General features: G+C 38.0%; 1 protein-coding gene across 1 annotated transcript; it reads left to right on the top strand.

Moving 5' to 3' along the window:
* Nucleotides 1–33: 33 nt before the first annotated feature.
* slc2a11b (solute carrier family 2 member 11b) lies at nucleotides 34–9,915 on the top strand (the record flags this gene model as incomplete). The annotated part of the gene is made up of 13 exons (XM_083784814.1): nucleotides 34–61; nucleotides 585–703; nucleotides 6,493–6,591; nucleotides 6,842–7,002; nucleotides 7,132–7,256; nucleotides 7,418–7,547; nucleotides 7,634–7,782; nucleotides 8,213–8,400; nucleotides 8,586–8,696; nucleotides 8,873–8,974; nucleotides 9,066–9,141; nucleotides 9,226–9,353; nucleotides 9,512–9,915. The coding sequence occupies 13 exons, from the start codon at nucleotides 34–36 to the stop codon at nucleotides 9,719–9,721; spliced, it is 1,626 nt and encodes a 541-aa protein (XP_083640940.1). The 3' UTR covers nucleotides 9,722–9,915.
* Between the last annotated feature and the right edge of the window lie 3,005 nt (nucleotides 9,916–12,920).

The following is a 12,920-nucleotide window of genomic DNA, read 5'->3' as shown; positions in this document are numbered from 1 at the left end:
TCATGTGAAGATGTGGTGCCCCCCTGAGGCCAAATGATCACGAAGGATAGGCTACTTCAAGGTTTGTCGTAGAATTCATTCAAAACGTTTTTATTTAATTGACACGGTGAAACTACGACACGTTATGTTTTTGTTTTGTTTTTAGAAATTGCAAGCCATGAGGGATGTCACACACAAGATCAGGATCACACTTCCTACTCCCCCCTAAAATAACATGGACCAAACAATATGAATGAAAGAGCAAGGCCTGGATACCATTTATTTATTTGAACAGAAGAATGTACAGAAAAGGGATGAGGTGTGGGTGTAATATGTAGGTAATCAACTTCTTTCATTTAGCCCAGTGGGTGTTACTGTTTGCAATTTTTTGATCCATCTATGCTCCATTAGTTTCAGCTGTCCACTGGTCCATCGGACTCCACATTCCAGACCTGAAATGATGAGGTTAGCGATAGGATGGGATTGAAAGTGTGTGTACAGGGTTGTGTGTATGTCTGCTCGTTTGATGTGATAGGTGTTGTTTGAGGCGTGTTTCTAGTGTGTGTCTCCTATGTAGTGTTTACGACATTGTGTGCACTGTGCAGGTGATGATGTAAACTATATTGGGGGTGGTCAGAGACAGGGGATCTGTGATGGGGGAGGAAGTGTGACTATGGGCGTTGTTGATGAATTTGGAGTGTATGTGGCTGTGGGGGCTTGGGAGGTAAAGTGGAAAATTTGGAATGCAAGGAGGTCTCCCAGGTTCCTATTCCTTCTTAGTGCAGAAATGACCTGATGTGTTTGTAATGGGGGGTAAGATTGTTGTGTAGTGGTGAAATTCTGTTTGAACTTGTGGTGTAGTGGTTGGGGTGTATGTGAAAATGTGGTTATGAATGGGAGTAGTGTTGTAGTGGTAGAGGAGCCGATGGCCTGGATGGTGGGAGAAGAAGAGTTGGAGGAGGGAAGACATAGAGGAGAGGGTAATGTGTGGGCCCCGTCCAGGTCCGCCCTTGTCCCCGCGCCAGAGAGAGGCCTCTGACCGGGATGCATGCTCTGAGGTGGCTGGGGAGGAAAGCTAGGGTTGAGGTTAGGGTTAGAATTAGGGGTGAGAGGGTTAGGGGTGGGAGGCAGAGTGTTTGTGGAGAGTGACTGGGTGGGGGAGAGAGAGGCCAGGGCATTGCTCCTGATGGTACGCAAAAATCTCTTGCTGTAACCTCTCCTTCTGAGGACTGTGAAGAGTGTGTGTGTGGCCTGATTGAAATGTTCCCTATTGGATGAAATCCTGGAAAACCGAATGATTTGTGATTTAATGATTCCTGCAAAGGTGTGCTTTGGGTGGTAGCTGTGTTTATGGAGTAGTGCGTGTGTGTCTGTGTCCTTAAAATATATTTTTGTCAGTAGTCGTTTATGTGTATGATCTATTGTATGAAAAAATACGGTGGTGTCCAGGAAGTTGATCTCTGTTGGATGAATTATGTGTTTGATGGTTATCTGATGGTTATCTGCTCTCATAAATGTGCCCATTTGAAAATACCTCAACTTCTAGTTAAGGCAACAAATTGTTAATAATCTCTGTATCGGGGTCAGCAATCCTCCTAATACCAAAGGCATGTGGAATGTGCTGTTAGAGTTAATAAACGGCTACCCGGTGTTATGAGATCATAGTCTACTCTGCATGCTATTTAGACTGAAACACAAGTAGTAGCCTACATCTGTTATATATAATGCATTTAGACATATTTTGCGTTGAAAATGAGTTTGTCAAATGAAGGATCTCCAGCATTAAAGAAAGAGGTAGGTCAAAGTGAAAGAACTTTGTTTAGGTCAGTTTACTTGGAAGATATTTCTTTATTTGATTTGAATGGGAATGACATCATAGAACAACATCTGCATAAATAGTTTTTCTACATTATATACACCAATGAAACATCAGAGTAGTATAATATACCGGTATATTATTAAGACATAATGTATATAATAAGTAAGTAAAAGCATTACACTTGTTTACAATAGGATCCACCATTTTCAATTAATCAGAACATGTAGAGACGTACAAATATACACTTCTATATAACCAAAAACAGGAAATAATCATAAAAGGAGGTAAAAACAGACATAGAAAGAAGTCAAAGAACTGCAGCATCAGCAGTTTCATTGTCAATTTTATTGTCAAACTGCAGATACATATCTTTTCAATTGAGTTGCAATACTTGCTATAGTCATGACTCATGACAGTCTGTATGTACTATAGGGTATAGGATAAAGGTCGGGTTAACTAAAAAGTAGGGATGCACCTACCGATGACCTCAGGGGAACAGCTATGTTTAAAACAACAAAGGCAAGGACAAACACCATGGGGAGATGTATAACTGTGATAGGAGTGAAACTGTGGAACAAATTGGATAACGAGCTTAAATTGTCTAGGTCAATACAAACATATAAGAAATTATTTAAAGCAAAGATAATTGATACATATATAGCAGCAGAACAAACAAAATGAGAAAACGGTTGAATGGGTGCTTGGCTGTATATATTTGTAAAAAAGAAAACAAAAACAAAAATGTATACATTTTCATGTATAGACATTTAGATAAGTATGGTTATATTTATTTCTATTTATAATTATATTTAAGTTTATTTTTATATTCATATCTATATTATTATATATTATAGTATGTGATGACAGATGTAAATCAACATCCTGTTTACTTTTGTTATTTTTCCTTTTCTGTTTTTAGTAATATTTCTATGATATTGCTCTTTTTTTTTCCCATTTGTGTTTTCATAAATTATGCTACTGTGATAATTAATCACAGACTTATTATTATTATTATTATTATTTGTATTATATAAAAAGGTGGGCATAATAAGCTTTATGCTTCAGCCCATACCTTTTCGGTCAGAACTAGTCACTGTGTTGACTAAATAAATGTAATATAAATTAAGCAATGTAAATTGCTTAAACCTATTTTTGTTTATCTGTTTTTGTAAAAATGACCGAAATAAAGATTCAAACTCAAACTCATATGGAAATTCTTGGCCGATACCGATGTTTAAAATAACAATTTAGCCGATAGCCGATACTGACACCGATATATGTTTATTTATTTTTTGTTGTTTTTACTTCCCTCTTTTGGTCCAGGGAAAAAAATACATCTTCAATACAATAAATAAATGTTCAGAATCTACAGCTTGGTAGACTACAGATAACCAACACACCAACATAGCCAATGCAAAATCTATGCTTATCAACAACAAATAAACATGGGCTACTGCCATCGGTTAATGTCGGTTGTATTTGCCGTTACCGATATTGACAATGGCTGATACATCGGTGCATCACTACTATAAAGTAAAAAGAAATGATGGGGAAAAATAGAGTTTCATGTTTTTTGGTTGTGAGGACATTTGAGTCACCTAACCATGGTTGTTTGTCTGGGGTCAGAGGCAGCCTGTGTATTGAACAATGCCAAATACACTAGCACAGGTCACAATAGATAGAACCTTGAGAACCTTAAAGGACAACTTTAGTTTTTTTCAACCAAGGTTCATGTTTTAGGTTGTTATTAGAGAAAGTAAAAGATGAGTGTAATTCTTCTTTTCATTTGCTGCTTTCTTTCGTTTTAGGGATTTTAGCTGTTTTTGACAGGGGGGCGGGGGCATTCGAGCATGGGGCTAAATATGTATTTTTTTACAAAATCTTATAGCTATCTTTTTTTGTTATTTACTATAGTCCTACTAGACCCCAAGGAATTATATCTGGCCACAGAAGATCACAGGATCTACTGAATGTGTCAAACTGATATTGAGCCTATGACACACAGTGTGGCTTCCCTCTAGTAGGCTACCTTCATATTCAGTAGATCCTGTGATCTTCTGTGGCCAGATGTAATTTATTTGGTTCAAGTAGGACTATAGTAAATAATAAAAAAATAAATCACTATAACATTTTGTAAAAAAATACATAATTATTTATCCCCATGCTCGAATGCCCCCGCCCCCCTGTCAAAAACAGCTAAAATCACTAAAACGAAAGAAAGCAGAGAATGAAAAGAAAATTACACTCATCTTTTACTTTCTCTAATAACAACCTAAAACATGAACCTTGGTTGAAAAAAAACAAAAGTTGTCCTTTAAGTACCTTAGGAAACAGTCGAAACTTTCTCCTTCTTGATTATTCCTTTTTGTTTATTTTTCTTGAACCTGAACAAACAATGTTTTACTCATAAATCAGTGGGTTGCCGCCAGTCTGGGGACCTTAAAGAATAAATACACCCCAAGTGACAGACTTTCAATAAAGCCAGTTGGAAGTTTCAACCTGTAGAGGCCAGTGCAACATTAGTTTACTGCCAGGGTGTAGTTGAAGTACCATAGCTATGTCATGATGAGACCACTGCTCCTCTCTCTCTCCCCCTCACACACATACTGTACACACACACGCACGCATCAGGGTCCTCCATCTTCAATTCATCAGAACATTTAAAGACGTACACATATACACTTCTATGAAAAAAAGGAAATCATACAGTTGAAGAAATAAAAAAAGGGGAAACATGTACAGTATGAAAAAATACTAATAGAATAGATAGATACTGAGAATAGATACTGAACATATCATGAATTGTAGTAACTGAAATTAAGTGAGAGAGATGATTTTGCTGTACAGTAAGGTACCCTTCAACAAGCTTCACTATTCTCTTGTCTAGTTTACCACGCCTTTTGGTTTTTACACTCCCACTGGGTCACGCATGAGCTAACTCATCAATTGTATTCGCTACGGTATATTTACTACTCTGTGAATCGTCTCATTCATAGAGGGCTTCCTGTTTTAAGATGACAACGTTGTGAAGAGAGCTTTGTGCTTCTGTGAGAGAATTGAGAGACATGGATTTAAATGTAAATAAGTTAAAGAAATTAATCACGGAAAGATTCAGGAGAGAAAATGGAGATGAATATCATCCTTTACTTTTAAGCACCAGAGAACGTAAAAGGGAATTTAAGGTATGTATCCCAGGATTAAATGTATTGAGGGGTGGAATACTCATTTAAATAATGTAATAAATAACAGTTAAGCCTCACATACAATTACCGCCAGTGTAAAATACTGGTCATGATGCTGCATGCTACATTCCAGGTGTCTGGATTGTAAACAGATCAAAACAGTTTACAGACCTGGGTGTGACTTTAAATTTGGATTGTAATTAAATTACATTAAACTAAATTAACAAGCATAGCCATTTTTCATCTCAGGAACTGAGAACTTTAACTTTTTTTAAATCAGAAAGATGCAGAAGTTAAATACATTACATTTATTACAAGCCGGTTGTATTACTTCAGAAAGTAATTCAGAATGCTCCGTCAATTATTTTAACATAAGACAAGCGATCATTTACTCCAGTTCTGGCAATATGGCACTGGCTTGGATTTGAGTTTAAAGTTAAGTTTTATTTGTCACACACTCCCTTTAATTTTCTGTTCCAGACAAAACACTCAGGTCTTAATTTTAGAAGCATTTGACAAAATCACTGCATGGTGAGACAAACTTCTGCTGCTGCTATGCCCCTATACCCTGAACTCACAATGACAAGATCTCTTAGTGTTTTGAAGAAGTTGAAAACCAATCTTTAATCTGTCATTTAAATAAAGCCATTTTTATGTCCATAGCTCTTTACCTTCTCATAGCTTTTACCTTAAACTCAGCTGTATTTTTAGTTTTCTAATTTCTATTTACCAGTAAGACGCCTGAGGGCGAGAAGCGACCTCACCCTAAAGGACGAGGTTGCGTGCACACATACGCCTCATTGACGGAAGACTGCTGGGCGAGCGCTGGCGCTTTGGCATGGGGGGGGGGGGGGGGGTCAGATCAACATTGAATGAATTCTGTACTGGCCATATTAGGAGCATGTCTTGAGTGTACAGGGTTTGATGAGGTCAGATCAACATATGGAATGTCAGAACAGGTCAGCTCCATACAGTATATGGAGATCTAAGGGTGGTAGCAGGGAGCGGGGACATTTTCTACCTGGGCCCTCATCAAACAGGGCCTTAATTCTCGGGCCTGTTGAGAACTCTAGTTCTGCCGGGTGGGCTGCACTAATAACTTTGGGGCAGGCCCCTCTAGAGTTTGAATGGACAGGTATCAGTCAAAACAAAAGGGAGACATCGAAGAGGAATGATGGATGGGGTAGGATCAACATATGGAATGTCAGAACAGGTTCCGACATATCCATATATGGAGATCTAAGGGTTTGATGTTTGAGGTCAGATGTAGAGTTGCTGGCCAATTTTGTTGACCTCAGGGGTCTCCATATATGGGCTTAACTCCATCCCTGATGATGACACATGTCACAAGACCTGGGCACCATATATGGTGCCCAACACACACTGGTGCCCGACACACTGACGGGAAATGCGTGATTCCATAATTCATTCGGTCGCAATTAATCATAAAGGTTGTATTTATTATTATTATATTAATATTAGGGTGACTCATTGTGTCTGTTTTGGTTGCAGTTGCCAAATAAATCACTTCTACTGGCTGCTGGTGCTGCTGGTATTGGAGGGGCCTTTCAGTATGGTTATAACGTTTCGGTCATCAATGCACCCACTCAGGTAATAATGACCCTATTTGGCTGTCAATCATTGTAGGAGACTGCATATATTATAGTTTATAGGCCTCTATGTTATTTATGTTTAGGAATAATCAATGGGAGCACCGAAGGCCAAGTGGTTAAGGTTTAGTGTAGCATACAACTGTGTTGCAACTTTGAAATATTTAGGATTTCTCAAATAATTATATACCATAAGGACAGCTCATTATTTCAGTCTAACTGTTACATGTTGATATTTTTCCATACTTCAGGCTGTGCAGAATTTCATCAACCACACCTGGCACGAACGTTATGAGACTACCATCACAGAGTATACTCTCACACTACTGTGGTCCACTATTGTATCTATATTCACATTAGGAGGGTTTTGTGGAAATAGTATTGGTGGATTCTTGTCCATTAAGTATGGGAGGTATGATTTTTTTTTAATTACATCATTATTACATAGTTATTATTATTGTTTTTTTGTTTTTTTTACAAATGTGTGCCTTTGAAATAAAGCTTAAATGTATTCCTCCTTTGTATATGATCTCTGTTGCAGAAAAGGAACAATGCTGGGTAATAATTTATTGGCTTTACTTGCGGCACTGATAGTTGCCTTGAGCTACCACACAGGATTATTTGAACTACTCATATTGGGACGTTTTGTCTCAGGCCTAAATGCAGGTGAATATTTCAACAGGCTTGTTCCTATCTTTATACTCATCTAAATGAGATCTAAATGTCATCTAAATGTCAGATAAAGAGAACTACATTTCTCAAAAATGATGAGAAAATACGCCCATACCCAGACAAAAACTTGGTTTTAAAACTTTTCTCTTTTGCAGGAATTGGTGTATGTGTGCAGCCTCTTTATTTAGGGGAAATAGCACCAACAGCTCTACGTGGTGCCATGGCAATGGGTACCTCAATTTTCATCACTGGTGGGATCTTTACTGGTCAAGTAATGGGCCTCAAGTGAGAACTGAAACTTGTTTTTGTGTTAATATGCCTGTGTGTTTGTTTCACCTTGCTATTTAGATTTCATTCATGTGATTTTACAGGGAGCTACTGGGTAATGAGGAACACTGGCCCATTCTGCTCTCCACAACTTGTATCCCAGCATTCCTGCAGCTTTTGATCTTGCCCTTCTTCCCAGAGAGCCCACGGTACCTATTGATTGACAAGGGGGATGATGTTGGATGTAGAAAAGGTAATATGGCATCAAAACCGCTCTTGTACTTTTTAATGAAACTCGAATAAATATATACACAAATATTGATTTAATGTTGATAGATTAAAGTCCAGCAATGCACTGCAAATCTTGATTTCACATTGTGCACATGACTGCATGGTTGAATAGACAGAGCGAGTCTTGTATTATCTCATATAGTCAGAGACAGAAACATGAATTGTGGAGAATGGATAAATGTTCAAGCATATACCATGATAATGTGTAAGACGTTGTCTTTGAGCAGACATTATAACATACTGTGGAGGTTTGTAGAGGGAGCTTACACAGGTTGATCTGTCTGTTAGGTGAATCTGTCATGTGCGCAGAACAAATGCAATAATAGAGTATGACTGTGTCATGCGGCAATGAGATTATTCACAATCACACGTCTTGTGTTTCCCGGGTGTAGCTCTGAAGCAACTGCACGGGGCAGGCAACTATGATGCCGAGATGGAAGATATGGAGAGAGAGAGGATTGCTGCACTAGGGGTCGAAGCCAAGAAACCATGGGAACTGTTCAGTGACCGCAGTCTGCGCTTGCAGCTTGTCTCTATCATCTTGATCAACGCTGCACAGCAGCTCAATGGCATCAATGCAGTATGTCCAGTTGTCCACTAAAACTCTGCTTTCTCACAATGATGATTCTAATCTGGTTATACCAACAATGTCAGCAAAAAAAATACATTTGCATAGTGATATCGATATCCAGATGTCTAAAATCATAATGTATTTTCTTTGCACAGCACATTATTATTATTTTTATTATCTTTACTTCTCTGCAGATTTATTTCTATGCAGATTATGTGTTCAAACAATCTGGCATTCCAGATGAAAGAATACCATATGCAACAGTAGGCACCGGTGCCTGTGAATGCATCACTGCTTTAACCTGTGTAAGTATGTGAGATACTGTTTCCAACTATATTATTTCATATTGGTTCTATGTGCTAGACATACTAGTGCAATATTAGAGTTGCGAAGCATACTTAATATGCTTCTCTCTTTATTATGCTCTCTTCTAAATAATCCTGTGGTGTGCATCCATATGACGTGTTATGTGTTTTCTTAGGGCATGCTCATAGAGCGTTTGGGAAGGAAAGTGCTAATCTTGGGAGGGTATTCTCTGATGAGTATCTGCTGCATTTTATTCACTGTGAGCCTCACCTTTCAGGTAATTGAATAACTATATAATAGTATAATAGCATGTTAACCAAACCTGTGTGTGTCAAGTTAACATAATTCTTTCCTGTGTTTCCCTGCAGGAATCCAGCCCAGTTGTACCTTATATAAGTATGGCGTGTGTTTTTGCTTTTATCCTAAGTTTTGGTTTAGGACCAGGTAACTCATAAAATTTATTTTTCATCCATTGTTCTTAAAATTCTGTTAAATAAGACCTCTTATATTGTTCCTTTTGCCCTGAAGGTGGTGTGACTAACATCTTGACCACGGAATTTTTCACACAAACCACGCGCCCTGCTGCATACATAATTGCAGGTTCTGTGAACTGGTTCAGCTTCTTCTTCATAGGCATGATCTTCCCATTTATTGTGGTAGGTGTCTATTATGCCACAATCTTTATCTTCTAATGTTGGGTTTCTACTTGGTACAGCTCAAAAGTGAATGGTTACCAGCAGGAAACAGGTCTTGAAAGTTGAACTGTTTAATAAAGCTCATCTTAGATAGTAAGTAATATATTCTGTCTCCACAGACTGGACTACAGCAGTACTGTTTCCTGGTTTTCATGGTCATTTGCCTGTTTGTGGGAAGCTACATATTCTTTTTTGTTCCTGAAACCAAGAACAAGACTTTTCTACAAATCCACGATGAATTCCAAAAGAAAGACAGGCGGAAGACTAGTACGATTATAAACAATTATGCACTAGAACCAAGGACAGCACAGTTTACAAGCTCTTTTTGAAATACAACTCATGGAAGCTTTCACTAACACATATTACAAACTATGTTGCCTGTGATGAAGACTAATCTGCTGCCCCTATCAGGTGAACAAATGTCTCAGTCTGAATCATAAGTCAGCATGTCTGGATTTTGCCCATGGTTGGTCAATTGTGAAATGTCAGGCTTCTTTTTTTCCCTTTTTTCTTTGTTTGTTTTTTGTCAACCCCAGGCATTAGATTTAGATTCTAATCAACTGGCTACTGTGAGACTATAGGTGAACACCACCTACACAGTATTCAGTGTAAACACTATATTGTTGTGTTTAGTTTAATAATTCATGTTTGACTTGATACTAATTAAGGGGGGCTCAGTTCAGTTCAGTTAGATACCTAAAAATATAACAAGCAGCTTTTCATGACACTTGTTGAGTGCATTCATGCTTCCTGTAGGAGGAACCCTAATCTATAAGTGTTCCTATCACCTTTCCTCTAGTCTAGTCTAGCACCACCCTCAGGCCAAAGTGTAAACTTTGAGCGCAATATGTCTCATCATAATGTATTGCAGATTGCAGGTATTGCAGATTGCAGGATGAAACATATGTTTTTGGTGACCCCATGGCCTTTCCTCTAGTAGTGCCACCCTTAGGCTAAAAAAACATTCGTTTTCTGTTTAAAGGCAAAAAAACAAGTCTAAAATAAAAGCACAAAGTAATATTTATTTTTTTACAACATTGTTGCTTAAGAATGTTTTATAATTACAGTTATTGTTTTTATTTGGATTACCGTATTGTCCCGAATATAAGACGACTCTGATTATATGACAACACCCATTTTTCAAGACTCATTTGTAGAAAAATAACATTGAATGTCAAAAGGTTTAGTCCCCGATTATAATACGACCCTGTTTTTTGGGATATTAACATTGGGGGGAAAAACTTAGTTGCGAACGCAGTGATTGCGAACGCAATGAGCACTAACTATGAGACCCAGTAGAAATGTACGATCTGCGTTCGCTTCCCGCGTTTGCGCGTCTTACTTGTCTTATATTCAGGTCAATATGGTATTTTGTTTTTCAAATTTGGACTACCGGTATTTAGACTAAATGTATTTTAATTGTATCTCAGATACAATTCACCTTAGTTTAAATTTGCTGTCATCTAAACTTTAGACAACAGAAGGAAAATAGCCTATTGTACATTCAAAAATGTACTTTCATACCGTCTGTACTTTTATAAACTTCTGCTGAGATTGATTGATGAAGTGATCATTCTATACTCTTCCATAGGTAGAGAGAGGACCCTAGTACTGAGCATGTGAAGAAGAAGTCTCATCCCTCGCTTGCTTCTTATTAGAATTATTGAGTGTGTTACTGTTACAATTGCCCCCTGTTCATTTTGACCGCAGTCTCCCTACTAACTGAAAAAGCAGTCCATTATCCATTTTGCTTTGACCTCAACCACTTAAACGCTCTGAGACGAGAAGTAGATAGTTCTAAATCAGAAACTTGAATGCAGTGCATCAAAGATTTCAGTTCCCACGTGGCTTGAATGATGCAACATAATCATCAGGGAAAGCAATGCTGCTGATTCTCATTGTACTCTAGTACCTAAGCTAAATTGGGAGGTGTCTGTCTGTCTGTCTGTCTGTCTGTCGGACTCTTTCTCTCTCTCTTGTTCTCCCTCTGTGTGTGTGTGTGTGTTAGCCTGGCTAATAAGCCAGACTCAAATCACACGGGCAGGCAATTTGTTTTTGCCAACGGCTGATTCGGTCTGGTTTATTAACCAGGCTATGTGTGTGTGTGTGTGTGTGTGTGTGTGTGTGTGTGTGTGTGTGTGTGTGTGTGCACACGCGAGTGTGCGTGATATAGCTGATTTTCTTTTTCCCTATGACCATTTATTGTCTGTGAGATAAAGATTGCACTTTTAAATAAACTGTACCACCATCAGTGATGTTGTAGCCTCGGAAACACAGACGTTTTTATTTCCAGGGAGGAAAAAAAAGCTGTGATGTTCGCTGTGATGGAAGGCTCGCCCCAAGACACACTCAACCACATTTCTTTGGGGACCATACGCCCCCATGCATGGTTCTTGTATTTGTTTTACTGAGGTTAGGATTAGGCATAGTTTTACTGAGGTTAAAGGACCTATAACATAAAATTCAACTTTTTCAATTTATTTTGTGTTTTTGGGGCTCCCATGTGTGTTTTCTATCCCCACAAATAACCAATTTTGAACAATCAGGCATTCATGTCATATGGGTGTTTTAATGGAAATTGCTCTCAGAAACAGCTCGACTGATTTTGGCCTCATCGTGATGTCATCAATGTCACCCTACTTTGTATAATTCCTCCTTTTCTTCAGTCTTCAGTTGCAAATTTGCATTTCCACTTTGTTTACAATGTCCACCATTGTTGATTTTCCAAGCTGGCATGGAATGGAAACAAGCCTGGTGTTATCTAGCATGAGTATTATAATGACTCAAATATTAAATAATCTGCATATCAGCACCCTCTCCACCTCAGGACAGTGTGGTACTGCAGCTAAAACTGCTTTCAAAGTCCAGAAAGAATTGACAAGGCCTGGTTATATCAGAGTGGTGATTGAGGCTCAAACCATTAGAAATAACTTTGAGGGACATAGACAATATGATTATTAGATATTAAAAGCAGTTTTAAAATGCATGTTATTTGCGCTTTAAGATTAGGAATACATTTAGGCTTTAGGCATAGTTTTCCTTTAGGAATAAGGGTAGGTTTAGGGTTTAGGCATAGTTTTACTGAGGTTATGTTTAGGAATGGCGACCGTTCCATGGTCGTCAAATTTGACTCTCAGGGCCAGGGTGTTTTAGTGTTCTTGTATTCATTTGTAAATGGGGAAAAATATGTACATTTTCAGGTGAGTGCAGGGGGATTCTGTTTTTTTTTCTTGAATATGTACTGTATATAATAATGGCTGATCGTACAGTATATTCAAACTCAAGCACTGAAATTTGGTTTGCTGGTTTTATGATATACCATCATGGAGACTTATACAATAGAATACCTAAGTATATATCTATGCCTATATGTATAGTGTTGGCATGAGGATTTTCTCTACCGTTATTATGAGACAGTATGAGGAAAATATTGAATATAACGCCTCAAAAGAAATTGTCATGGCAGAAAAACTATGACAGTCAAGTTAAAGACAAACAAAAGAACATCTGCTTGTCCTTTGGCGGGTA

The sequence above is a fragment of the Protomyctophum parallelum genome (genome assembly GCF_964188405.1).
Source record: "Protomyctophum parallelum genome assembly, chromosome: 15".
Lineage (NCBI taxonomy): Eukaryota > Metazoa > Chordata > Actinopteri > Myctophiformes > Myctophidae > Protomyctophum > Protomyctophum parallelum.
Note: the sequence above shows the minus strand (reverse complement) of the source record. Positions and strands in the feature narration are given on the sequence as shown.